Source organism: Lactuca sativa, chromosome 9 (genome assembly GCF_002870075.4).
Source record: "Lactuca sativa cultivar Salinas chromosome 9, Lsat_Salinas_v11, whole genome shotgun sequence".
In the NCBI taxonomy this organism is placed as follows: Eukaryota; Viridiplantae; Streptophyta; class Magnoliopsida; order Asterales; family Asteraceae; genus Lactuca; species Lactuca sativa.
This window is the reverse complement of record NC_056631.2, coordinates 14,345,291-14,373,075: the sequence shown is the minus strand read 5'-3', so window position 1 is coordinate 14,373,075 and position 27,785 is coordinate 14,345,291. Positions and strand designations below refer to the sequence as shown.

The 27,785-nt window shown below is 35.2% G+C and overlaps 3 protein-coding genes across 6 annotated transcripts; 2 read left to right on the top strand and 1 right to left on the bottom strand.

Annotated features, from left to right (window-relative positions):
• The first annotated feature begins 594 nt into the window (after positions 1-594).
• Positions 595-3,468, top strand: LOC111880242 (syntaxin-81). 2 transcript variants are annotated; one of them, XM_023876654.3, is made up of 8 exons: positions 595-796; positions 1,708-1,809; positions 1,920-2,003; positions 2,096-2,200; positions 2,430-2,573; positions 2,626-2,868; positions 3,009-3,140; positions 3,294-3,468. In XM_023876654.3, exons 2-8 carry the CDS (start codon positions 1,732-1,734, stop codon positions 3,438-3,440), a joined length of 933 nt encoding a protein of 310 aa, XP_023732422.1. In that variant the 5' UTR covers positions 595-796; positions 1,708-1,731; the 3' UTR covers positions 3,441-3,468. The 2 variants fall into 2 exon arrangements, with proteins under 2 accessions (XP_023732422.1, XP_023732421.1); XM_023876653.3 differs by having other exon boundaries at positions 595-813.
• A 735-nt stretch (positions 3,469-4,203) lies between these two features.
• On the bottom strand, positions 4,204-10,072 carry LOC111880243 (protein ROOT HAIR DEFECTIVE 3). 2 transcript variants are annotated; one of them, XM_052767312.1, is made up of 23 exons: positions 9,866-10,072; positions 9,085-9,234; positions 8,914-8,980; positions 8,732-8,834; positions 8,492-8,562; positions 8,336-8,399; positions 8,188-8,253; positions 8,054-8,101; positions 7,910-7,972; positions 7,748-7,804; positions 7,447-7,605; positions 7,279-7,347; positions 7,108-7,199; positions 6,874-6,952; positions 6,616-6,781; positions 6,395-6,519; positions 6,061-6,323; positions 5,886-5,982; positions 5,654-5,809; positions 5,460-5,568; positions 5,290-5,380; positions 5,100-5,196; positions 4,204-4,750 (listed from the first exon to the last, which is right to left on the bottom strand). In XM_052767312.1, exons 1-23 carry the CDS (start codon positions 9,867-9,869, stop codon positions 4,700-4,702), a joined length of 2,247 nt encoding a protein of 748 aa, XP_052623272.1. In that variant the 5' UTR covers positions 9,870-10,072; the 3' UTR covers positions 4,204-4,699. The 2 variants fall into 2 exon arrangements, with proteins under 2 accessions (XP_052623272.1, XP_052623271.1); XM_052767311.1 differs by having other exon boundaries at positions 4,204-4,757; positions 9,866-10,069.
• Positions 10,073-22,083: 12,011 nt separating this feature from the next.
• On the top strand, positions 22,084-26,674 carry LOC111880234 (sterol 3-beta-glucosyltransferase UGT80A2). 2 transcript variants are annotated; one of them, XM_023876645.3, is made up of 14 exons: positions 22,084-22,477; positions 23,298-23,551; positions 23,669-23,908; positions 23,991-24,102; positions 24,203-24,373; positions 24,458-24,521; positions 24,687-24,744; positions 24,824-25,001; positions 25,235-25,365; positions 25,611-25,713; positions 25,852-25,928; positions 26,031-26,078; positions 26,151-26,300; positions 26,372-26,674. In XM_023876645.3, exons 1-14 carry the CDS (start codon positions 22,264-22,266, stop codon positions 26,555-26,557), a joined length of 1,986 nt encoding a protein of 661 aa, XP_023732413.1. In that variant the 5' UTR covers positions 22,084-22,263; the 3' UTR covers positions 26,558-26,674. The 2 variants fall into 2 exon arrangements, with proteins under 2 accessions (XP_023732413.1, XP_023732414.1); XM_023876646.3 differs by lacking the exon at positions 22,084-22,477 and having other exon boundaries at positions 23,381-23,551; positions 23,686-23,908.
• The last annotated feature ends 1,111 nt before the right edge of the window (positions 26,675-27,785 follow it).

Here is a 27,785-nt window from a genome sequence, read left to right as displayed (position 1 = left end):
ACCTCCTACCCCCACCCCCACCCACACACACACACACCCAACCCCCCCCCCCCCCCCCCCCCCCTTAACACAAACACAAACACATACAGACTCACCTACCTACCCAACACCACTACCACAATTATCGACCTACCATCGCCATCATCACCACCACTACCCTATCACTAGTACAACCTCCGCCGCCGCCACCATAATTGTCGTCGTCGCCGCCATCACCACTACCACCGCCCCCACCCCTACCCTACCATCACTACTGTTTTCTAAAAATAAAAAACAATAGAAAAATACACATATGAATAAGTTTTCTAATTTTTCTAAAACTGAAAATGAAAAATAAATAAGTTTTAAATAAACACGTTTTTTAATTTTCTAATGAAAATTGAAAAGGAAAAAATAAAAACCGAAAAGTAAAAACGAAAACTAAACACAATATTAGCCTTTTAGGGGGTGTTTGGATTAGCTTTTTAGCTTATTGTTTATAGGTTATTTGTGATGGGAACAAACAATAAACAATAACATAAGAAAATATGTTTATTAAAATTAGCTTATTTAACCTAATAAACTGGAATTTATTTATCCAACCACTCAAATTATCTTACTAACCATTCACTAGCAAGCAGCAAACAATTTCCACCCACCGCCCTCGCCTCCTAACACCAGCCTCCGTCGCCACCCTATTCTTTCCTTCCCCGTCACCGGGGCCACCGTCCTCTTTCCCCGCAGCTATCGTTGCCGTCCTCTTATTTCCCCACAGCCACCGGTTCCGTCCTCTTCTTTCCCCACATCAGCGATCAAGGTAATCGGGAATGGCTTGTAAGTGATTCTCTTTCCATCTTGGCAAACTTACCATATAATTTGCCTTTTTTTTATTTTTTTTTTCTGGATCAAAGGATGCCCTAAAAGACCATCCATACCCCTACATTATCATTCTTCGTTTTCCCCTTATGCTTCGTGTCTTCCATTGAGACTAAATGTTCCTAAAGTTACCAGGAGAAGTAACAATAGTTTGATTTTTGCACTGTGAAATAGTTGTATGCATTATTCTTTTGTTTCTTGCTTCTAGCTTTTCGGTGCTTTCTGGAGTTGTAAATTTTGTTAATGAAATCATATTTTCTAACAAGTTCTGCTGAGCTTTGGGCTCTGTATTTGGGTTGAATGAAAGGTCAAAGAGGCCATGATTGTTAAGTTTGGTGACGTTTGGACCTTTTGTGGGGAAAAGAAGTGACATGGTTGCTTTTGCTTGCTGTATACACAGTTGTACACGTGCTAGATCATTATGTACTTGGCATCCTTTTCTAGTGTCCCTAAACTTGTGCTTGCAATTAACTTCTGCAGTGATGAATGTTGTGCTTTTTTTTTTTTTGGTTTTGAACATGTTCCTAAAGTCAACATTATATGTGTAGTAGAATGAGATTGCATTGTGTTCAAGTCAATAAAGAGATTGCATATTAACTTCTTCTGCAACTCATTATGAACAAAAAGTTGATCTCTTAATAAAACAGTGAGTTTCTTTGGTCATAATTCATAATTTATATAATTTAGATACCTCAAGAATGGACATACTTGTCAAATATAAACATGTCATCAATATTGCAATGTTGTTTTGTATTATCTGCGACCCTCGAAAAAGTTGGTACTTTATTTTTAAGTTTCAACAGTATTCCTTTTATATGAAGATTTATTTATTTATTTATTTTTTTGTAAAAGGTGAGTTCTAGTGGATGTTAAGGCATGGCTAAGATCAGAGACCTAACTGAAGACTTCAAAGATGCTGTCAACATGGGAGCTTTATCTTTGGGATTTAAGGAGGTTTGTTCTCATTAATTGCTGTATTGACCATGTTTGACCAATCTTTTTCCTATTTCACCATTATTTCCTCTAATGATTTTCTGATGTGTAAGTGTAATTACTATCAACAGGCCAAAAGGGCAGCTCTAATGGCATCTTTCATCATGCACAAACCTCGTGAAAGATCACATTTTACCAAAACTGCATTAAAAACAGTAAACAAATCTTTACTACCATATACAAACATATTGTTTCTTGTATAATTATCCTAAATATTAAAAAATTCTTATTTTCCTTCATTTTTCAGCTACAAGGCATTGGGATTCTAGAACAGTTCTTGATAAAGCATAGAAAGGATTATGTAGATTCTCATCTTACCACTGAAGAGGAAAGAGACAGCATTGAACACGAAGTAAGGCTCTAAAAAATATCTTTGATCCAAGGGCACAATGGTCATTCTTAAAAGGTTAACAGCTAGTTTGTTAACTTAGACACACACGAACCAAAATCTTTAGGAAACTTCAAAATAAGGACCACTTTTGCAAAAGTGAGCTTTTTGGGACCAAAATTGAAAATTTCAGCTAAACCCAGGGACCAAAATGTAATTTACTCAAGTTTTAAAACACATAACTCTTTTACAGGTTAGTGTTTTTGTAAAAGCTTGTAAAGAACAGATTGACATTCTCAAAACCAGCATAACTGATGAAGAAGCAAATGCAAAAGGTTGGGCTGGAACTAGGGGTGATGATGCTAATGCTGATACTATCGCACACAAACATGGAGTTGTACGTATAAATTTTCTTGATTATTATGATTATTTATCTATTTGAATTACAGGTTTTGATTTTAAGTGAAAATCTACATTCATTGACATCACAATTTGATCAACTGAGAGGTGTACGCTTTCAAGAAGCTATTAATCAAGCTATGCCTAGAAGAAAACCAAAACCAAAGCGGGCCCCACCTGAAAAAACTGAACCAACAATTTCATCAGAGATGAGGGGCCCAGGTGAAATTACAACTGAACCCCCCATGAAAGTTCAACAGCAAGTTTTAGATGATGAAACGCGTGCTCTTCAGGTATTTTTGTAAACTACATATTTAGTCCCCATGCTTATCAAAATTACGGATTTGGTCCCTAACCTCAACTTTTTACCTTTTGTGTAACCATATTTGTGCGTATTGTTAAACTATGCAAAATGACCATACTACCCCAATAGGTGGAGTTATCAAGTTTTCTTGATGCTGCACGTGACACTGAAACAAAGATGGTAGAGATGTCAGCATTGAATCATCTAATGTCAACACATGTCTTGCAACAGGCTCAACAAATTGAGTATTTGTATGATCAGGTCAGAAATAGCATTGTACTTTACTCTTTGTACCAATATAGGCAATATTTATTTACAATAATATCAATGCACTTGCAATTCCTTAACTATAATAATGCCAACATAAAGTAGAATGCTATATTGGTAGTATCTGATTTATTTATTTATTTATAGGCGGTTGAAGCAACAAAGAATGTTGAGATGGGTAACAAGGAACTAACTCAAGCCATACAGAGGAACAAAAGTTGCCAAGTTTTTCTCTTGCTTTTCATAGCTGCTTTAATTATTGCTTTTCTTTTTGTTGACTTGTATAATGATTAATACTTAAATCAACCCATCATTTAACTTAGGGATCATGTTTTTCTTCTTCTTTTTTTTTGAAAGAGAGGCAAAATGTTTTTCTTCTTTTATAAAGGGTTATTTGTTTTTGCAATTTCAAAAGAGAAAAATGAGTTGCTTGGTTTTAGTTATGGATGTTCTGTTGGCATTTTATTCTGTTACAAGTTATATATTTCAGTGGCATTAATGAATCATGTAAATTATGTTTTAATGGGGAAGGAGGGCAAAAAGGGAAAGTGTTGTTACTCGCAACTATAATGTCCTATTGGTTTTATTATAATTATGTGTCTTACAAAATGCATAGTGTTAAACTCAAATAATCAAAAAACATTGGAGGAAAATAACATATTAGATCTTCTAATTTGTTCACTAACATGTTAATTGAAATGAAATATGCATATGTTGTATTGAGAATTTGAATTCACAACTGCTAGTTAAGTCGAATACTGTTTTAATGAACTAATCATTAAAATGACCAAAAAATGTAAGGATATAAGATCAAATTATCACTTTCAACTTCAACCATCTATAAAATAAAATAATGTATAAAATTGCTTTTTCAGTAGTCATCGACATCATATTTCAGTATTCAAAAGACATACGTGGGTTTATTTATACAACTTTATGATTTATTTATACACTTTTTTAGTTTCTTTGCGAAAATACCAATTTTCGAGATCTTTTTCGTGAGACAAAATATAGTACAACTTTTGTCTCATGTTAACACTGATATAGTCTCAGTCCATGAACGTCAAACACAGATCAAACAATTGTCTTGTTTAACAATCGGGTCGTCTTTAGAAAGAACATATTTACCTTGGCATCACGATGGATACATATTCCATACACTAAAATACACAAGAAATATGGCTTTGTTACAAGAGAAAACCATTAAAAGGAACTTGTAAAGCAAGCAAGCAAGTAGAATCGCCTAATTAATAGAATATGGTACTGTTGGGGTGTAGCTAGGATGCTTCAAAACCTAATATGAATCGTATTCACACAGTTGACCAGTTAAATCGGCACGCACAAATATGTATGGATCTGATTCACGTTCACCACGTGTGCCATGTCCATAGGGCCTCATCAATTAGGTTCCGTTTACTTAAATTACTAGCTTATACAGATCAAATGCGATGCCAGTGTTATTATATGGAAACTCGTTGTCCTCGATATTAGTTAGGAGCTGTGTGGACGATTTTGGAGTTCGGTGGGCCTTTGTCCTTGTTCCGACAGTTTTCTCATAAGATTGAAGATGGTAGGAACAAACTTGGTGGAAATCGACAGAATTCCTGTAAGCTGGAAATCGACAAGATTAAACAAAAGTAAAACCCATAAAATATTAATTGCAACTTCTTTTCTTAATTACCATACATACGTTAACATCACATATATAACACATGCTAGTACGTTTAGTTTGGCATGCAATAATAAACTACGAGATTGATGTGACGTGGGACAAAAATTGCATCTTTTGTCTCGTCCAAAAAGATACAACAAAATGGACATGAAAGGTCATCGAGTCTCTGGTTTCCACCTTTTTCGGAGGGACCAAGATTGCAATTTTTATCCCATTGAAATCCATGGCACGCACTATACATGAACAACCTATTCTTTATTAATCTTGGCATTAACACTTACAAAGCCATGTCGGAATTCAGCACCTATGTCTAGTTGAACCCACAAAGCTTTCAGAAGCAAATAGCTGATGAAAATCATTACTAGATACAACGGGTTCCTGGAAAATAAAATAGGAGAAAGGTTGGTACTGAGGTAATCAAAATGAACAGATATTGAGACTTTATAAAAAAATACAATACAAAAAAAGAACCTCAAAAGAGTGATGAATTCATTGAATCCCAGGACGAACAAAGCGGCAATAGCCCATGGAGGTGGTAACCAGTTGCTGCTTCGCTTGTTAGCTTCCTGAAAAACGAAAATCATAAAGATGCAATTGCTAAATAATCCCAGAGATAATATTAACATTAGGAAGATAATAACATGCCTGTGAAGAAATAGCTTGAGTTACAGTATACTCTGTCTCTCTCTGAAATTGACACCACAAAGATTTGCACTGAACAGGAGTAATCAACGTCCTCGATGCTGGGATCTAGGTGTAACACCAGATAAATCACCAAATTAAAATATCTAACAAAATAATCATATTAATTAATAATAGAATAAAAATACATTACTTTTTCCCATGTGCTTGAGGCCAATGGATCGTTTGTTGTGGAGCTTTTAACAGCAACTTTTGTTGGATCCAATAGAGTAAGGACTAGTATATCTGCAATTTTATCAGCATCTCCATCCAAACGAATTACAGCCAACACAGATAGCAACCTTAAAGACTGAAATAAGAACTATCACATGTTAAAATCTACAGCCATCAATTATTATTTTTTTAATATTAATTAAGATTCTTACAGAAGCACGAGCTGTTTTAGTAATTGCGCGAATATCTTCCTTTCCAGTCCAAACTCGAGGCATTTGATCGCTATCATGATTAAATATGCTTACAAACCTGTATAAGATAATTAATTATACGAACAGTAAAAATATATAGTTTCAAATAAAAAGTAGAAATGCACAGTGTCAGTACCTCTCTTTCATGAGAGATAAAACTCTGCCAGCTTCTTCTTTGGCTTTCTTTTCAACTATATCTCTACCATGATTTTCCAATTTTGAAAGGAATTCTTTTTTGGAGTCTTCTTTCATTTCATAGCCAGAAAGTGCAGCAGAACACTCGGTGACAGCTGTTTGAGTCTCACGTTTATAAAGTTTTCTTATTGCAGGCCAAGTGTCATCATTAGTTGCTTGTAGAAGAGCCTCCACTGGTCCATATAATGCTTCCTTTAGTTTTGACTGTACAAAAAAATACATATAATTAACTTGAGTATCTAATAAAAGAAAAGTATATATCAAAACTTTATTACCTCATATAGTGTAGAAAGATCAGTTAACTTTGTATTACGAACATCAGCAATCTGTGCATCGATTTCGTTTGAACACTTTTCCCTTACTTTAGATGTGTCCCAGTCAGCTTGTTTGATGATAGCACCTATACATTCAAGACAATATTTTTTTTATGTGCATATTGATAATTATTATTTATTACTATCATAATAGTTATATTATATGAAGATGTTATTATTACCTTCAGACTGATGATCAAATAGTTTCATGGTTGATGTTTTGCAATCACGGGCAGCCACTGCAAACCCTTGTCCTTCACTCAAAGCGCTTTCAAATGCTTTATTGAATTTTTCAAGTGTTTCAGATTTTATATGTCCCAAGGTTGAGTGGTAGGATGGTTGAACAAGCTAAAAAAGAAACAAGTAATGACTAATGAGGGGAATTAAGTTATATAAAGTATATTTTACCACAATCCCAATTGAATATAGCATAACATTACTTGCAACAACTTCTCTTCCATTTGCTTTCTCTTACAAGTCCTAACTCCTTCTTCAAAAAATGTAGTCTCATCGTCATATCTGCAAAAGGAATTTATACTAAAAATAAAAACATGATGCCAACAAATTTGCTTGAATTTGTAATGCAATATACAGTTAGTTATATGCACATGAATAACAAGAATAAGTACATATGTGCATATGCATGGACATATGCTAATTATTTATGCGCATACCCTGAAAAACAAGTTTGAAGCATTGCACTAAGCCTCTTCCCTAAGTCCGGCACCAATTCAGACTTCACAGTATTCTCTAATTCGCACCAGTCCTGTATGTAACATTTTAAAAACAGTTAGTTTAAATATCTCAAGGAAAACATCAACTAATGAAACATGAAAACAATGAACCTTGTTCGCAACAAAGGCAGCATATTTCTCATTAGCAATTTCTTCACAACGCACAGTAGCCACCATCACCTACAGAAGCATCAAAAGACATCACACACACACACAGTAAAAACACAGAATATGGTTAAAAAATAATCAAAAAGAGTGAATTTTGAAAACTACATTTACCTTGTGAGCAGGAAGGTCAAGGTCTCGGTTCTCCTTGATAACTTTCCATATCTGTTCTGCACTAAAGGAAAAACCTGAAGCAGGAACTACTCCCTGCCTATCACCAGCAAGCCCTCCAGGTGCAATAGAATGGTAGAATCTTTGCCTCAAATTGGCAACCTTGCATAATATATAAAAAGTAAATAATAATAATAATAATAATAATAATAATAATAATAATAATAATAATAATATGTTATTTAAGGTGTCCATGTGTCATGTGTCCCATGTAAGATATCATACATAAAACTTTTTCTTCTACCTGCTCTTTGAATTGTTCTTCCTTCTCTTCAAAACTAGAAAGAGCAACAACTTGAATCTGGTCAAGTCATCAGTAAGAAATACAATAATTAATATAATTAGACACTTGTGAGAAATAGTTTTTGTTAAAAGTAAACTAAGAGTAATATGTTCTGTATCTTACATTGAAAAATGTACTCAGTGGTGTTTCTTTGTGAGCTTCTGGCTTGGGAACAGAATCCCATATCTATCATCAAGAACATTTTAGACTTTTATTCTTTGGTAAAAGAGTATCAGTACAAATAAAAATAAGTTTAACAAAGTTTACCTTCTGGATATCTTCTCTTAAGACAGGCTCTAAATTTTCCAGAGGCGTCTAATGAAAACAAAAAGGAAAAAAGATCAAATAAGCATCAACAGCAGTGTGTAAGATAGATAGATAGATGGATAAACCACACTTACTCTTGTTTTATCACGTATAACAAAAATTAAAGTTGTTTTTCGGGGACTAAATAACCGCATCATGACCTGAAAAGGAGAAATAGGAAGTTAAATTGTTGTGTGTTAACAATGATGAGAACAGCTAAAGAAAAATCTATAAATGGCATACCTGGAATACAGTTTTCAGCAGAGGCTTATTTGCAGCATGCTCACGACCAATATCATGGCACCACCTAACATATATTTTTAAAGAGGAAGGCAATATAGATTATAAAACTTGTTAAATCCTTGTGAAATTGTATGTCAGAGAGATTGCAACATTTACATGTTTATAAGCACTATGTCTGAAACAGCAAGAGCAAAAAGTGCACTTTGTTTTTCAAACGCAGTATCATCCTGAAACATGCAAAAATTTACTAAGCTGCAAGCAATGAAAAAGGTACACTTCACCAAAGTGGAATCATAAAACAGTAAACTGCATTCAAAAGCTTAAAACTGTGAACAACTAAAAGGAACAATAAACCTGGAATCATAAAAAACCAGGATTCAGAAATCAGAATACAACCTCTCCTCTTTCCCTTCCATCAGTGCCCTCAAGATCCATTACAATAGTGCAAGGTTCAATGCCAGCACAGTGAGCCATCCAAATACCTTTGGTGGTTTGAGACCTGATAGGAGGACAATGCAGTCATTTTGCTAAACTGGTGCCAGAAAAAAAGAGAAGTAATGAACAAAACAGATACTTGCCTTCCCTTGAATGCATCCATTTCCCTGAAGTTGGTATGAAATAGATGGTTTAGAAGTGTACTCTTCCCTGTCCCAAACACATAAGCATCACTGAAATCATCAGATGGAACTTGCATCAACTGAAATGGATTTTCTAATGTAACTTTTACACTTGAAAAAAGGTATCTATACCGCTACTTTGTGGGCCCATGATAGAGACAACCGCATAAGAAAGACCACATTCACCAAGTTTTACTTCCTTCATGAACTTGTCAAGTCCTGTTGCATTAAAACTACCATCTCCATCAATGAGATGGGTGGAGCAACATGCTGCAGCATCCACTGAGAAGAACAAAATGTACAAATATAGCATGATAAGCATTTCGCTACTTTGGAATATCAGAATTTTCATATCATCTAAGATACCAAATGTGATTACAAACAATTCAACCGTTACCAGAGTTCTATATAATCAATGACAACATAACTCGAAACCTATCATACTTGATCAATATTTAATCATAGCGTAAATAAGTTTTGGTATTAATTATCAGATTTATACCAACTTTTAGGGAAGAATGATCTTTATTTATTTTACATATTCCTTAAATTCCGACTCTTATTGCTTACGATTATTACAAAGGAACAAACGGAACAAAACCTCCCATGGGACATAAATTAAAAAATTACCTAGTCCTGAAATGTGATCATTCCAGTCGATCAAATATCTAAACAGAAGTAAGACGCTTCTGTATTTCATCATTCAACGTTACATGCATGTTATGGCTTAAGAAGAAGACTTAACACAAGATCAATTTGTAATTACACGATGAAAAGAACACAATTGACATCGCTATAAGCATTCGAATTTCAAAATTGTCGACAATTAACAACATTCCGTTTTCTAATCATTATAACGCGCATCAAATTTTGAATAGTATATTTAAATAAGCTGAAAATTGAACGACATTACCCATCGGAGAGTCTCTGGTATTGAATCAGGCAATTGTAGGAGGATCAGAAATCGTTTTCGTTGAAACCGTGATTCGATGATGAGTGAGATTGAAAAAATGGGTATGAATTAGACATTAAGACCTTTTGGATTGAATTGTGCTCGTAAAAGCTTGGAGCGGGGAATGGATTGTCCCGACCATCGACTAGAATGTTTATAAATCAAAGGAGAAAAACTTTTTTAAATTTCAAAGGTCGGTAAGTATCTGAATTAATTTAATATAACTACCCTAGTGCGTTTGCATTTACTCTTCCTTTTTTATTTTTATTTTTAAAATTGTAATTTTTCTGTATACACCTCAAAAATGTCATATGGAACACTTCAGCATACAACATGTTCGTATTAAAAGAAAAATATCCAAGTTCTATCATACCTGTCATATTTTATGGAGATCCCACAAGATATAGCAGGACAAAAAAAAAGGAATTGCATAAAATTTTTAAGAGTTGCATTACTAGGAAAATACTCATTTACGACGGTAGTTTCTATTACAAAATCCGTCAATAAATGGTTTTACCGATGAAGTTACACTGAATTTACATTTATCAGACTTTGTGACGAATTTAATTTTTTTTACACTTCTAGTGCAAAATCGAATAGATGTATGTAGTGTGTATGTTCCTCGCCATATATTATTACATAATACATCTAAAGGTACAAAATAGGTCTTCAAAGATACTTCTTTCCCCTTACTGCTTGTACCTACACATTATATCTATTGTACTAATAAACTTTATAAGTAAGCTAATATCATCTTGCATGGGAACACATGACAATATAAACCAACAATACTTGAATCATAAGATAGGAATTACATGTTATAAATAATAATGAAACTGTTATTAAAAAGTTTTTAGCCCAACGATATTAGATGTTGTCATTTCACCATGGTCAAAGGTTTCAAGTTTCGTCCGTTGGATTTAGTAGTATAGAATTTTATTAGACTTGTCATATAAAAAAAGTAAAATTGTTTGACATATATTTTATACTTTTGGTTGTTAATTTATATTCATTTGTATAGTATAGAGACTCAACTGTAATATATTATTCTACTAGTTGTGAGACTTGTATATTATACAGGTTGGTTAAAACAAAACATTAGATAGAAAGGATTAAACATGAAGTTTTTTAGTATATGAAATTTGAAATAAATGAAAATTATGAGAAAATAAATTTAAAAAACATGCAAAAAATAAATAAATTAAAATTACGTATTTATTTGTCAAACTTGTGTACTATAATGGTTAATTATAATAAAATGTAAAATATAATGGTTTAAACTGTAATATATTAAAAAATGAAATTGAAATTTGAAATTTGAAATTTGAAACTTATAATTAATAAAGTCATTATGATATATTTAATTTATGGAAACTAAATTAATTATATATTGGAAAATTAAAAATGAAGTAAATGACAAGTGGAAAATAAATATTTCTAAATTACCATAAATTGTATAACACCCAAAAATTCAAGCCAATTTAAAACTTTTTAAAACATTTAAAACCATTAAGTTATTACAGTTTACTTTCAAAATAATTTAAACATCAGAGTATCCCCAGAATAAATCATGAAAATGTAAGGAGGTGCACGATAATGCCTTCGCCTTCCCGCGATCATCAGAATACCTGAAACAATAATCAATAAATGTAAGCTCGAAGGCTTAGTGAGTTACCCCCAAAATACCAATGTCATACAAACATAACCATATCATATAACCAATACAGAACAACATGCATAATGAGCCTTCAGCCTGACTGGATCGCCTCGCAGGCCTTCAGTCTATCTGGACCGCTCTCCGAGCCTTCGACACGTCTGGACCGCTTCGCAGGGCCTACAGCCTATTCGGACCACTCGTCGGGCCTTCGGCCTGACTGAATCCCTTTGCAGGGCCTTCAGTTTATCCGGACCGCCCTGGGCATGTTGGCCTACAACACAAACCGGGACCGCCTCAACCCAACCCCCAACCAAACAAACATGTGCACATAAATATCATATGCTAGCTCATTTCATATAACAATCAAACCGATCTAACAGATCACCAATCATAGAAACATCCCAATAACCAGGATACAGACCTAACTGGTCACTAACATACCATCATCCTATAACCAGGACAATCATGTACACATAGATATTATATAACACTAGCATGTATATATATAACAGTGAAACCGATCTAACAGATCACAAGGCATAGCAACAATCCTATAACCAGGATATCGACCTAACAGGTCACTAACATAGCATCTCACCATCCTAACTACCAGGATGTAAATCAATAAGCATAACATGCCACAATCCAAATACAATCCATAAAGGATCGGCTTTGGTGCCTTAGACCCTGCTGATATAGTGAGGATAACTCACCTAACACTGTTGAAGTCTCGCGGATGAAACTCTAGTTGCTGGTTGACAGCTTCCCGAATTGTCAACATCAAACAATACCCGATTAGTAATTGGGTTCTAATACCCAACTCCAAAAGCCCAAAAGTCAAGTAATGGCCAAAGCCCAATATATAGCCCAATATCACATAATCATAAAGGCTCAATTATGGCCCATCAATGGCCTAATTTTCCAAATTGGGCCCAAGACTCTGACGTGGGCCTTATCCTAAAACCCATATAATTATTTAATCCATTTGCTTATTCTTGGAAGTCCATTAATAGTCCAATCACCAAACCCAATGGAAAGGCCCAACTCAAGGCCCAAGTGAAATTAGGATTTCCAAATGAAATGACGATTAGGGTTTAGTGTTTCTTACTTAACCCATTAAGCCTTAATCCATTAAGTCATAAATCATATAGTGTAGTTGGGCTTAATACACAATCCAATCCCCCATGGCCTAAAAGTGGGTCCAAATAAGTCTAAGGCCCAAATACTCACAATTAGGGTTTTCTAAACCCTAATTAGGGTTTTCTAAACCCTAATTAGGGTTTTCACCAAAACATGGCCCAATAAGCCCAAAACTAATCCTTAAACCCATTAGAGTTTCATTAAGTCAATTAGGGTTTCTTGGTGGGGCACCACCCACTACCACCTCGGGTAGTGGTGGTCAATGGCGGCTTACGGCGGCGGCCACCACCTTACGGTGGTGGTTATTATTATTTTTCCATTATTCAATGCTAATTACAGTTACAAGGCTTTTAATCCAAAAATAAACACACACACTAACTACTCTATCACACACACACAACCACCCTAGTGGTGGCCGGCGGTGGCTCGTGGTGGCAGTGGCCTTTCTTGATTTTCCAGCTACATCATACACACACAAGCCCTATAATCAACACACACGACACTGATTTGTGAGATGCACCCCAGCCACCCACCTGGTGGCTCACGGCGGCGGCAGAAGGAGGTTGGATGTCGGCAAGCGGTCGCGATGATAGCCACCCCCGATGGTGCACAGTGACGGCATCAGGAGCACCATCGACGACAGCAGCGACTCTCACGGCAGCAGCAACAGCGGACGGCGGGACAGCGGGAAGAGTTTCGAAGCGGGTGGAAGTCACAAGCCTTCTCTGGCGGCAACAGATGACGCTCATGACGACGAACACATCAAGGACAAAATTGTGAGTCAAGGTGGTCTAACCGAGAGGTCCTGGCCTTTCTCGACCAGCTCTTCTTCATTCACAGCTCACCCTTCGTTCTCGGGGTTTTCTCCGGCCATACACGACATGACAGGTGGCATCAGGTGGTGGAATGGTGGCATTCGTCGATGAGGCAGTAGGCGGATATGAGAGTTGTCTCACTCGGTGATGCCATCGGTAGTTAAGGGGCTTTTATGGTTATGGCGGAGATCGGAGGTGAAGAAGGAGGGTGGGGGAAATGGCGACCGATGCCTAGGGGTTAGCGGTTGCAACACATGCCTTAGGATTAGGGTTTCACTAGCTATATACCCGACGCCTCCAAAGCTCATTCCCCATAATAACACAACTAGCCCCTCTTCCATAAAACCTTTTCAAAACAGTCCACATATTTACCTATTACACCTTTAATCTTAGAATTCTTTTCATATTAAATCCAACAGTTACTAAACAACCCCTCCCTTATAATTTATTTTCAAAAGAAGTCCATATATTACCATTAAGCCCTTAGCTCCCAAAATCTCTTCAAATTAAGTCCTAATCTTACCAAACATGCCTTGACTTTTAAAAATCTTTACGAAATAAATCCTGAATTTACACTTTAACCTTCGAAAGTCCAAATTATATCATTTGGCTCCCCGAAACCACTCTCCGCTAAATATTATTGGTTTTAGGGCCATTATAAGTTAATATCAATTATAAATTTACCTTTTGGGGTTCCGGTTTTATTATTTAATTACTCTATTTCAAACAAGATGTTATAAATTAACATTTGTCAAATTGAATGAGAGAATGACATATGGTAATAAGATTCTTATTTATTAGGGAGGATATATTGATATCTACACATGTAACCCTAATTAAGAGGTTTTCTACATAATCTATCATGATATCAAGTCTTGGGTTTCACAGTGCCTAAAACTTTTTCCTGTAATCCTAAAAAAATGATCACTTGTTTGTTGCTTTTGATCCCGGTCTATGATCTCCACCAAACCATCTCACCACCACAATCGCAACCCTTGCTGTTATTTGACAATGTCCTAGCATCACCGACATCCATCGTTCCTGACGTATGTTGTTTTCGTTGATCATTGCCTCTTCAAGATTGTTGTTGTTGTTTCTTCTAGATCATACTACATACGTATTACCTTCCATCTTCTCACTATTAGCTTCTTATTTATTATTTTTTGTCATACTTGCATTTATTTTTCGATTTTCATCGGGTCCAAATGACAACTATGTCATCTTGCAGCACCCATCATGACATCTACTTCTACTTCTACTTATTGGTTTTTGTTCTCACTAATGTCTATCCACAATTTAGCTTTAAATTACATGTGTATGGCTTCAAATACAAACTATGACGTAGTATTTTTCTTGATATGTGCAAGGGTGCTAAATGTCAAGGTCAAATATCGGTAAATCCTAACCTCAAGGCGATGATGATGAGGATTGGACTGTCATTGATTCTCAGATAAAATCATGGTTTTATTCCAACTGTGATGCTAATCTTTTATAGATCATATTTGTAACATCCTGTTTTGAGATAATTCTTATTTGAATGTTTGGGCTGTTTAGACCTTAAGGAATAAGGTTCTTGGGCTATGTGATAAGACTTTGTGCTTAAAGTGAAGTTGGGCTTATATTGGATTTTGGGCTTGCTGGTCCAGGTCTGCCATGACATGACAAGCTAGTGACCACTACGTGGTTGCTGTTGCAGCCCAAGCCCAAGTTTATAGGGTTTCTCCTATATTTAAAGGCATTAACTCCAAGATTAGGTCATTATCTTCAGCCTCCGTCCTCCCCAATCAAAACCCTAGTCTCTATACTTGGTTGTGAGATTGTTTGCTTAGTTTTAAGTTTCCTCTCATGGTTTGGTGAAGCTTAAGGAAGAAAGCATTCCATATTGGTGTAAGGAAAGAAGGATCTAGCTTAGATCCATCATCTTATTCAGATATCTGAGTCATTTGAGGCATAAAGTTTATACTTTGACCTTTGTTCTTTTAAATATAAGTTTGTGCTCACTATGGTTGGTTTTGGTCCCTTTTATGGATGCTCTTGGAGTTTGAGGAACTCCAGAGTTTGATATAACACTCTTTTGGTTATTAGACTTCTGCTAAGTGGGAAAAAGGTCCATGATTGGGTTCTATTGAGTCCATGCACAAATACGTAGCCTTTAGAGAGCTTAAAGGACTTAGGGTTTAAGATCATGCATTGTGGTGATCCAACTTTATCCATTAAGTTAATGAGAAGAGCCAGATCTTTAACATCCGGATCATCGAGGTACGAAATTTAAAAAGTAAATTGTGAATTTTGGTTGACCACGACGTGGTGGAGGTATCACCACAAAATGTGACCATCACATCTTGTATCAAATTATTCTAACTCCTTAATAGCAGCTCCAAATTCTGACCATCGATACATGTGACCAAAGTCTATTTCCCATGATCAGATTTAGTTCACTTCTCTCAAGCTTCCTTCCTTCTTTTAGATCCTGAAATGCCATCGAAATGTATTAAGATTTTAAGAATAGGAACTTATGGGGTTAGATTTTGGATGTACCTAAAGTAGATTCACACAAATTGACTTCCCAATCTTTAAGATCCTTCAAGTATTTTAAGCAGCTTCGCAACTAGTGTCCCTTCAATTGACAGTAGATACTAATGGACTCTTTGGGTTTAACACATGGAATGATCCCAAAATTGAACTTTTTCTTTACCATACGATCAAACAGTTTGATTTGGTAGGCCCCTTTCCATAGGGAAGAGAAATATTTTTTGTATCACCAATGTTACCATTGTCAATGTCCATTGAACTCTTGGAATTAGACCCCTTAAGCAACTCTGCTTCATATGCTTTCTTAAACATTTCTACTTCAACAACTATCAACATCTTGGTCAAATCATGCAACATCGTAAATTTTCAAATAAAATTTTCATTTAAAATCGCATAATTCTCATAACACATTTCACAAAAATCTCATTTATTTAATTTAAAAATCGTAACTCCATAATTGTTTGATTAAAATCCAGGATCTTCAAACATAACTCTTTCACTGGTGTGTACAATCAAACTGGTGCCTTCCCACGATCCTGAGAAAACCTGAAACACATAAGACATAACACGGTAAGCACGAAGCTTAATGAGTTCCTCAAAATACAACACACATAACTCATTAGCCACTTGAGGCTTTATCACTGTAAGACCCTCCGGTCTATGTGTCTCAGTGGAACCCTCCAGTTCCAAGGTTCGTTGGACCCTCTGGTCTGGTTTGTAAAGCTCTGCATAGCATAAATCACAAAGACATAATGCACAACATAAAAAATAAGGCAGGATAACATAATACTCAATGTAAGCACATAAGACCCTCCGGTCACACATAAGTACCACTCTAGGTAAAGTATAGTGAGAAAACTCACCTTGCTAGCAGCAAGCAATTATCCTCGAACTCGAATCTCGAACTAGCTAATGCCTAACACATAAGGTACACATTTATAATTAATACTCGATTCTTGACTCTAAGTAACCAAATGTTATTCTTCTCTCTCAACTCTTGAATTGGGTAAAAGACCATTTTACCCCTCCATGGTCTCCATTACTCATGTTGACCAAAACCTAAAGTCAACATAAGTCAAACTCAAGTCAACAGTCCATGTTTGACCCGAATCGTCGAGTGCACTATTGCGACTCATCGAGTCCCCTCATTTACTCAAAAGTCTCAAGAAAGTCCAGCTCAACTCGTCAAGTTGACCCCAACTTGCCGAGTTATCGCACAATCAAATTCATCGGGACAAACCCTCACCGACTCGTCAAGTCAGGCCATGGACTCGGCGAGTCCCTTTGATCAGACTCCTTATTCAGACGAATTAAGGTAGATCTATCACTCCAAACACTAGATCTACCACCATAAGGGTCGGATGTTACGTAAAGCTGCAAGCTTTACGTTCAAACATGGCATAAAAGGCTCAAAATGCCAATACATGCTCCAAAAAGGCACCAAAACACCATAACTCTTTAAGTGGCTGAATAAAGCTTGAGCCTTTGGACCCTCTGGACCTCACAAGGTCCAGATCTGAAGTCTAGACTTAGAAAGGGACTCCATGTACTCATATCTCAACAAAAAGGTGATAGAAAGACCTAATCATCAAAACATGAGATCTAATCACCACAAGGAGAAAGGTAGGAACTTTTTACCTTCTCCAGAAGCTCTTGGACGAAATAACACCGATCCACTGACCTCCTTCTTGTTCCTTGATGAATCCTTTTCTCCTCTTCAAAAGAAATTGTACCAAAAGACCCCAAAATTAGCTCCTTTCACACTCTCTAGCAAAAAGGACGTTAGGGTTTATTCTCAGTGAAGGTGAGCTGCAAATGAGGCTATAAGTTCCCTTATATAGGCCCCAACCCCCGGGAAATTAGGGTTTCTTTGACCAACAATCTCTGAATCGTCGAGTCCACTCATTAATTCCACACTGGCAACTTGGCCCTACTCGGTGAGTCGGACTCATGACTCGTCGAGTCACTCTATAAGTCTCAAGGTTAAACACACATTAATGCATCCGAAAAATCCGGATGTTACAAATCAATTAGGGCCACATCAAGATTCCTCGTATGAAAGTTCTTAATGAACTGACCATATGACTCGGGAAGAGAAAGAAGAACCAAATCAATGACTTGCTCATTTGGGAATATGACCCCCATCCTTTCCAATTTGTCATTGTTTGACTTCATTTTCAGAACGTGCGCACACATAACATTTTCATCTTCATGTTTACATGCCAGTAGGGATTAAGTAGTTTCATATCTTTCAACTCAAATTAAACATGACGTTGGGAGAGCCACATGAGGATGAGGTGGAAGAATTAAAGAAGCATGATGTCCAGTTCCATCATTCCCCGAAGAAGAGAATCCTTTTCACCTTTATTAGAATGTGGAAGATTATCTTCAGAAGAACGAGGAAGACCATCATTGTCTTGATTTGACATCTAAAATTTGGGAGAAGAGAGAATTCAAATTAGTTTATTTTAATCCTTAATTATTAACCCATAATTTAAATTAAGGCTATGCTCCATATTTTCAATCTGACCTTTGAAGAGGGATGTCGTAATCAAATTCGAATCTATTTTAGGTAGGTAGAGTCATCTCACCAATTTCAATCACATGAAACTCATAGATCTTTGAGATTCATTGAATCTTATCAATAACATATTTAATCTCGATTATGATCTTACTAACTATGACTGGGATGTCGAGGATCACAATTAAGATGTGAATAACCATGCAAACCCGCTCAAACACCCTCGATCGATTTATAATCTCTCGGTTAACCACATATGCTCTATCAACAATCATAAACACGAGCTGTTTCATCATTTCACCTTTATAATCCCAAATTAGTGTGTCGGTTAACCACACATGTTCCACTAACAACCCATAAGGAAACAATGTGCATTTTCATGGATTAGCATACAATTTCACATTTTTTCCAAAGTAACTAGAGTGAGATTTATAAAAGGTTTAGTTACTTTGTGGTACCATACTTTTATAGGTTATGTCCTATCAAACTCGTTCTGCTAACAACCCTTCACCATACATGGGAGCGGTGGGTGAGAGTGGACACTCATTCAACGGCTATCTTATAGGCCATCATCTTTATACCCTTCTTGGAGTATGGCTTCGTAAATGAGGTCTACTAATGATTTGACTGACTTGTCTTATACATATAATATATTAAACAGTTAATCATATATAGTATAAGGTGTATTTTAAATCTTTTCAAAATATAAGATATAAATATTAATTATCTAAATTAATCAATTTAAACTTATCATGGATTTATAATTATCTTTTAATTAATCTTATAATTAAATTGACTATTAAATTCATAATTGGTAATTCAATTTTAATTAGTCAAATAATTAAATAATTATCAAGTAAATATATCTCATACTCCCTCCGTCCCAAATTAATTATCCATTTTTGACTTTTGAAATCTTTTTTTTTAACTTTGATTTTAAATATTTTTATTTGTGTTATATATTACTTGATAAAACTTATAACAATGAAAAGACATTTAAAATACAATCCATTCATATATTTTGCATCGAATATTATCTATTAAAAACAAAAATATTCATGTCAAAGCTGAAGAATAAAGACTTCAAAAGTCAAACGTGGACAATTAATTTGGGATGAAGGTAGTCATATTTAGGGATTTTATTTAATCATCCAAAACATGAAAAATAGGATTCTAACTTATTTCTAAGCAGATAATTACCAAATAACAAACACAAATCAGATTAGGCAAGAAATCCTGAAATTCTGGATTTATACTGAGTTCACGACGTAACAGATAACTGTCACATCGTAAGATTAGTCTGACATAATTTTTTTTTGTTTAATTCAACTAATATGCAATCAATGTTTGATAAGCCTAAACTATGATACCACTGATGAGTTTTATGTAATACAAAATCATGTACAATACGGAAAACACTTAAAAATTAAGAGGGTAAATACATCCTATAAAGGGTCTATGTCATAACACTTTGAAGGAAGTATACTATGAACAACAAAACTAACATAAGCCCTAATATTATCGAAATCATGGGATTAGGGTTACATACCTTTGATTTGTTGTAGTAAATAAATCACTTCAATCTCCTTGGGGGTCCTATTTATAGTTTAGGTAACTTAAGGACAAAACAAGATATGAAGGATTAAATAATGGATTTATTCCAAATTCAAATATTTTCCTTATTTACCACCAAAAGGCTTCTGAAAACCGTTGGAATCCTCCTAATTTCGTTCACAACCTATATAGGTTTTAGAATTTTCATTCCTTGCTCAATCATTAAAAGTTACAATTCAACGCTTGGACATTTAATTAATTCCAATTAATCCAAAATGAATTCCAAATTAATTTTGATTAATAATTAATTAATTCTAATTCGTTTCACATTAATTTATTAATCATATAAAGTAACAAGCCAATTTTCTATTTCTAATTAATATATTAATCATATAATATATTAATAAATTATTTCCTCGAAATATCCAATTAGTTTATTAATCATATAATAATCTAATAAATCATCCTCTCTCTATAAATGTCATTTTAACCAAGTTCTAGTTATGAGGGCAACCAAAAAACGACTTTGTTTCTAATTACAAAGAATATATACCAATTTAGTTACAGGCTTAGACACCTTAATCCAACAGATAGTTCACCCGTATCCTTGATGATGACTAATTACAAAACGAGAGAAGTCATGATGTAGGATGCTTTGTGCTAACTATATCATAGTCTTCATTGCTATCAAAATGAGAAAACGGTGAATGAGACAGTAAGAGGAACAAGGATGAATGTAGTTGCATAATGCATTGCATTCTTCCATTTATGTGCTATATGACTGTTATATTTTTTAAACATTTCAAGATGAAAAAAGTAATGAGCTGTAAAAAGAGTTTTGAGAAAACGTAGTGTTTTTAAAATGAATAGATGAAGAATTTTAGATTAAGAGTCAATAATTTGAACATTGATTAATAAACTATTTATATGATTTCTAAATAATGTTTCAGATGAGGAAAGAGTAATTGATTTTTTATACAAAAGAGTATTTCAAAAAGTTTCAAAAGTTTTTGGGGATACATCATATGTTAATAAACGATTCATTGACTATAAACGTGATAAAATCCAAATATTACTTACTAGGCATTTCCAACATATAACCTACTATTTTGACATGTATTTTGGTACAAATAGAGACTAAGGCTTAGAAGAAATTGGGCAATTAAGATGTTTTTAACAATATTTTTTTTAACGGAGATGGCTAAAATTAGGGATGAGCATATGGACTGGGGAACCGACCTGAACCGGTACCGGAACCGGAACCCGATGGAACCGGTCGGGCCGGGACCGGGACGTTATTTTTGTGGATTTTTAGAACCGGGAACCGGTAGGAACCGGAACCGATATAACCGGAACCGGAAGAACCGGCAAAAAACGGTAGAACCGGCAAAAACCGGAACCGTATGATGCTATTTTTTGAGGACCGGTTCCAACATTTGAAGAAACGACAAAAACCGGTAGGAACCGGGAACCGATAGAACCGAAACCGGTAGAACCGCCGGGCCGGTTCGGTTCTTGATTTTGGCCGAAGCCGGTTCCCGGTTCCGGTCCGGTTCGGGCCGGTTCGGTTCTTTTGCTCATCCCTAGCTAAAATGGCTACCGTGTTTACTTTTGAAACTATAAGGACCATTGATGCAACACTTTCAAAATTATCCTAAAAGTCTTATTTTTCAAAAAACCACAAGGACCAAAGGTGAAATTTTGTTTGCTTTTCATGTATTTTTATACTTTCACTAAATATCCGTTGGCTTTTCTAGAAAATATCGCACTAAATATTGCATTTGATTTTATTTTGACTATTGTCCGAATTTACATTACCAAAAAAAGTCGATAAAATATATTTCCAGGACAAAGAAGACTAAATGCAGAGCAACTATGCTATAGCAACTTGCACGTTTAAAGCTATTTTTCATCCCTTTACAAACGTAGTTGTACATCTTCTACCGTTATTCCGTATTCGCTCACCACTCACTTGGAACGTGTCCCTCTCTCCCTTTCTCTCTCTCTCCCACCCCGACCGCGTTGATGTTCCGGAGCTGCATCCTGCTTCTATAATACGCAGGAAAACCAGAAATCGCCGGCATATTCTATAGATCTGGATAAAAAACAACGGGAGAAGCAGGCGACTTCACCGCCGGAGATGGACGTGGCTCAACCGACCGTGGAGCCGTCTCCTGAACCGGTGCAGAATCAGGATAAACCAAGCTCTTCTTCATCTAGTGCAGGAGAAGTTTATGTTGAGTCCGAGAAAAAAGTTCATGGCGAAATCAGTGGAGCGGAAATAGATAACTGTCGAGACGATGCTGCTGCTGATGCCGGTGGCCCTGTTTCTAACGGCGCTGCTAATTCTTCAGGTTATTGGGTTTTAATTTTTTGTTCTGATTCTGTTAGTAAATGCCGGTAGCGCAGCGAATGATCGGAGGTCATTGATTGAAATATCGAAGTAGTTGATTTCCAATAATTTGTACAGAATTTTAGTAATCTATCTACAATATCGGAACCACTGGAAAAAAAGCCAATTATGCCATTTTCGTTCGTTTATGTAAGGTTATATATTTTTATACTCAAATTTTATTTTGCATAATGTCATAACGTTTGTCTGGTAATATCAACTAAAATCCTACGTATAATTTGAAAAAAAGGCCAGGCATTGATTTTATGATCAGACCTGAAAATTTTCATTTGTTAATGTGAAATTTACGATTTCTTAAAATGCAAAAATCATGATTTCGTGAATGCCAGAATTGAGTAAACCTTAAAGTAAATATATGAAGCTTTCAGCCGCTTTTAACAAATGACTATTTTTGATATTAATGTTTTACAAGACAATGTTGAAATATTGGAGAACAGTATATTCTCAAATTGTTTATATGCTAAATTGAAGATGTGAAAAAGAGTTTAGGATCAGATATAAACTCACACTGTGAGTTTAGTTATCAAAACAAATGCAAAGAGATAAATCATGTAAAATTTTGTCTGTTGATGGTCTAAGTATCACTAGTGATGATTTGGAATCAGAGTTCACCATTTATATATAGGCTTACAAGAGTTCAGTCTTGAATCATTTGAATTAGTTTGTTCTATTCTTTACCATAATCACAAGCTCGAGGAGACTTTGGCTTTATATTGCAACATTTTTCCTTGATCTCAGTTTTGTTATGACTTATCATGCAGGGTCTGATGGAAAGAGCTTACCTAGTTCACATAAATTACCATCAGAAATCATGAGTTCTCATAAGTTGGAGTTACCTTCCAGTCAACTTAGACTGCGTAAATTACAATCAGAACTATCGACTTCTGACAAGTTAGACTCACCTTCCAGTCAACATAAACTGGAAAAATCAAAAACCGAAAAGCCTACACGTAGCAACATACTTGTGGAAGAGGCATCTCAAATATTCGATGAAAAGATATCTGTTCAACAGAAGGTACACCACACACAGACAGATTTATAGATGTATATGTGTTTATTGGTTTGATATAGCTGCTTGATCTTCTACGCATGCATGTCTGGGATTTCTGTTAAAACATTTAAAACATTGCAGCTCAAATTGTTGAACAGAATTGCTACTGTAAAAGACGATGGAACGGTAGAATTTGAGATACCTGCAGATGTTGAGCCCAGTGATTATGGTCCTGGAGATGGGAGAGTTCATGATGCATGCAATGAAGACCCTCTTGACTCAACTGAACCTCGGTATTTTCCACCATTGCAGATAGTCATGCTTATTGTTGGAACTCGTGGTGATGTGCAACCATTTGTTGCAATTGGAAAGCGTTTGCAGGTGTCATTTTTGTTATGAAATGAGGATTTTAATAGATTTATGAATGTGAATGGTTTTTTCACAAATGATTATGTTCTTTCAGGAATATGGCCATCGTGTTAGACTAGCAACCCATTCAAATTTCAAGGAGTTTGTCTTGACTGCTGGATTGGAGTTTTATCCCCTTGGTGGAGACCCTAAAGTTCTTGCTGAATGTATGTCCTTAATTACTGCTCCTTCTTCAACACAAAACAATTTGATATTATGAGCTAGACTTGAAGTTGAAGTGCCATTACCTGTTGTCATGCGTTGCAGACATGGTTAAGAACAAAGGGTTCTTGCCTTCAGGTCCTTCTGAGATTCCTGTTCAGAGAAGTCAGATGAAGGATATAATCTTTTCTTTACTCCCAGCATGTAAAGAGCCTGATCTTGATACTCGAATCCCGTTTAAAGCCGAGGCAATTATAGCCAATCCCCCAGCATACGGTATTGTTTTTCTGCAGACTACTTTCAGTAACTTTTTTCTTTTTTTTTTCTTCCATTTTTTTTTGAGAAAAAAAATGTTTGCAGGACATACGCATGTTGCGGAGGCACTGAAAATACCCATTCATATATTTTTTACAATGCCTTGGACGTAAGTCTTTTTCTGAATTAGGAGATATATATTTTTGCAAGTTTTGTCTAATCAATCATGAAAAAATCATGTTAGATTATCAGTTTTCCAGCTTAAATGTTGTTTTTGTCTCCCATCTAACCATCTTTTTTTTTTACAAAATGAGTTGCAATTTGTTGAAAACAGGCCAACTAGTGAATTTCCTCATCCCTTATCCCGTGTGAAGCAATCAGCTGGATATCGGGTAAGTTCATTGCTTGACTTACCATAATAGTGATTTAGCTTTTCTGATTCTATTGGTGGTTTTGTGTGAGGTAATGCAGTTGTCATATCAAATTGTTGATTCTTTGATTTGGCTTGGAATCCGGGACATGATAAATGATGTTAGGAAGAAAAAGCTAAAGCTGCGGCCAGTCACATATTTAAGTGGCTCACATGGCTCAGAGTCTGATATTCCACATGGATATATATGGAGCCCTCACCTTGTTCCTAAACCGAAAGGTACCTTGCATTATGTTGTTTGCAATGCTAGTGTTTGGTTGGAGTTGTATTATTTTTTACTTAATGTGGTTAAAGGGGACATGGCGTATTCCGGTAAGCTATATCTGGGTGTGTTTCATTTTGAAATTCAGGGAAAGGACGTTTGCCCTAACTTATCTTTTCCTTCCAATTCTCAAGACTCAAGTGTGCCTTTTGTTTTGTTAAATATATTTTTTTTAACATTGTTTTTGCAGACTGGGGACCTAAGATTGACGTGGTTGGATTTTGTTTTCTTGACCTTGCTTCAAATTATGAACCTCCTCAAGAACTTGTAACCTGGCTTAAAGCTGGTCCCAAGCCTATCTACATTGGGTTTGGTAGTCTTGTGAGTCTTTTTTCTTTTTTGTTTCCTGGCTTAAAGTTGGTCCCAAGATATGCATATCTTTTATCCAAAAAAATAAGTATTCAGATTGAAAATTGTATATCATTGGGTTTGAAAATGCAACCTCATATAAGCGTTCCTATTCATGGCCCTGTTTGTAAAAGCAATAAACTCAACTCTACAGTTCTTCTTTTCATTTCCAAAGTAGTGTTTTTTTTTTCTTTTAAAATTTGAAATTTCACTGTCAGCCTGTTCAAGAGCCTGAGAAAATGACACAAATAATTGTTAAAGCTCTAGAAGATACTGGGCAGCGGGGAATCATCAACAAAGGCTGGGGTGGTCTTGGCAACTGTAAGTTTTTTTTTTTTTTATTTCCTTATATGTTTTTACTCTTACTATTACCATTAGTTTTTGTAATTTTGATTTCTGTTTATGGGATTGTCTATTTATTCATGGAATCAGGCTAACTTGGCTAAATTTATCCTCCAGTAACAGAACCTAAGGATTTTATATACTCCTTGGACAACATCCCTCATGACTGGCTTTTCTTACAATGTGCATCTGTGGTAAGATCTCATTTTCCAGTTTGTTTAATTTTACAAATAATTAATTTATTAAATATGATTACAAAAACAATGTTAAAATGTTAATGAATCTTTTGCTTCCAGGTTCACCATGGGGGTGCTGGAACAACAGCTGCTGGTCTTAAAGCTGCGGTAATAGCTTCTTTCCACTTTTTTTTTGTTTGTTTATTTGATTATTTATTTCTGAATTCTTTTTTTTTCCAGTGTCCAACCACAATCGTACCTTTCTTTGGTGATCAACCATTTTGGGGAGAAAGAGTTCATGCAAGAGGCGTGGGTCCTCCACCCATACCAGTTGATCAATTTACACTTCCCAAATTGATAGACGCAATTAAATTCATGCTAGATCCTAAGGTAATGGTAATCAACCAACTATATATTATTTCAAGTTTCAACATGCCATGATTTGGGAGATATTATTGCAGGTGAAGGAACGAGCGGTTGAACTTTCAAAGGCCATGGAGAAGGAGGACGGAGTGGATGGTGCTGTAAAAGCATTTTTAAAACATCTTCCCGCAAACAAGAACAAGAACAAGCCTGATACGGATATGGACCCACCACCTGCACCATCACATTTATGCTCAATAAGTAGGTGTTTTGGTTGTTCCTAGCCTCCCTCCTTTTCACTTTCACTATCTAGTAGTATGGTGTTTTGTTTTAGTTATGAAACGATGCATGCAATCTGTGTGCCAAAATTTTCTTATAATATAATGCGGAAATTTCTTTTAGTTTGTCACCACCTTATGTATTTTGTAACGTTTTTGGTTTTGGTTTTGGTATTGTTTTGATTTACTTTATTTTTTGTTATCAAGGTGTATTTGTTTTGAATTGGCAAATAGATAATCGTATGTAAGTAGTATCTATGTGAAAATATAAATTTTCTTTTCTTGATTTAACATTTGTGATACAAGTATATATTGATATGGTTCTAGTGGAGTGCCTACCCTCCATCCATACATTTCAAGTTTTTAATCGTGCATGTATTCCTTGTACCTACAGACCAAACTCCGCTTTTTGATTGATTTTTGATTTTCTAGGGGCAAAAGAAATTTACCATCTCCAACATATTATATCATTTTTTTATACCAAAATGATAAAGATGGTTTAATATTTGGTGCAAACAATATAGAAAAATTTGCAAAATAGTCATTTTGGGCTAATTTTGTTGCGGATTTGGTCTCTTAGTAAACTGAAATGATTGCAATACCTCAGGGTATTTATTTTCTATTTTTCTTTTATTTTTTAAATCTCATTTATTTTATTCATTTTAATAATTAAAAATAAAAAGGACACACCCTCTTTCTCTCTCTCACACACACAAATCATCACTCAAGAAACAATACAAGAAAATGGTTGTTCTTCACCCCGATAAGAACAGGTCAATGAGAGCAGATGAAATTTTTAAATTTGTTTCAGAATAAAAAAGTGTTCTTTCAGATAACACAAAAAGAAACTTGTACGATCTCCAAAGAAGAAGAACTAGAATGTACCGGTGGCTTCCATTAATGTCAAACATAAGAAATCAAACTACGGTTGATCCAACCTCACATGCACATCGTACACTTGAATCAATATCATCGAGCTCAACGACTTCAGGTGTGATTATCTTCTCAATAATCATCTTCCAAATTCTATCACCCGATTTCACTTCAAAATCAACATCAGAATGGTTGAATGAAACCAGATCTCGAAGCTACAAACAAATGAGTTGTAATTTGTAAGAACACAACCCTAATATATTATATAAAAATCAATCAAATAAGAAATAAATGTACTTTTTGAAACTAAAGGATCTCGAGTACCTAAATTACTAGAACTTTACATAAGCATATATTCAAC

Coding starts and splice junctions, on each gene's coding strand:
- LOC111880243 (XM_052767311.1), bottom strand. Junction 7,606..7,747: donor AAGAACAATTCAAAGAGCAG/GTAGAAGAAAAA, acceptor ATATTATGCAAG/GTTGCCAATTTGAGGCAAAG. Junction 5,810..5,885: donor CTAAAACAGCTCGTGCTTCT/GTAAGAATCTTA, acceptor TTCTTATTTCAG/TCTTTAAGGTTGCTATCTGT.
- LOC111880242 (XM_023876654.3), top strand. CDS start 1,732: ATGGCTAAGATCAGAGACCTAACTGAAGACTTCAAAGATGCTGTCAAC. Junction 1,810..1,919: donor TATCTTTGGGATTTAAGGAG/GTTTGTTCTCAT, acceptor TACTATCAACAG/GCCAAAAGGGCAGCTCTAAT. Junction 2,574..2,625: donor TCGCACACAAACATGGAGTT/GTACGTATAAAT, acceptor TTTGAATTACAG/GTTTTGATTTTAAGTGAAAA.
- LOC111880234 (XM_023876645.3), top strand. CDS start 22,264: ATGGACGTGGCTCAACCGACCGTGGAGCCGTCTCCTGAACCGGTGCAG. Junction 24,103..24,202: donor CCCTAAAGTTCTTGCTGAAT/GTATGTCCTTAA, acceptor CATGCGTTGCAG/ACATGGTTAAGAACAAAGGG. Junction 25,366..25,610: donor ACATTGGGTTTGGTAGTCTT/GTGAGTCTTTTT, acceptor TTTCACTGTCAG/CCTGTTCAAGAGCCTGAGAA.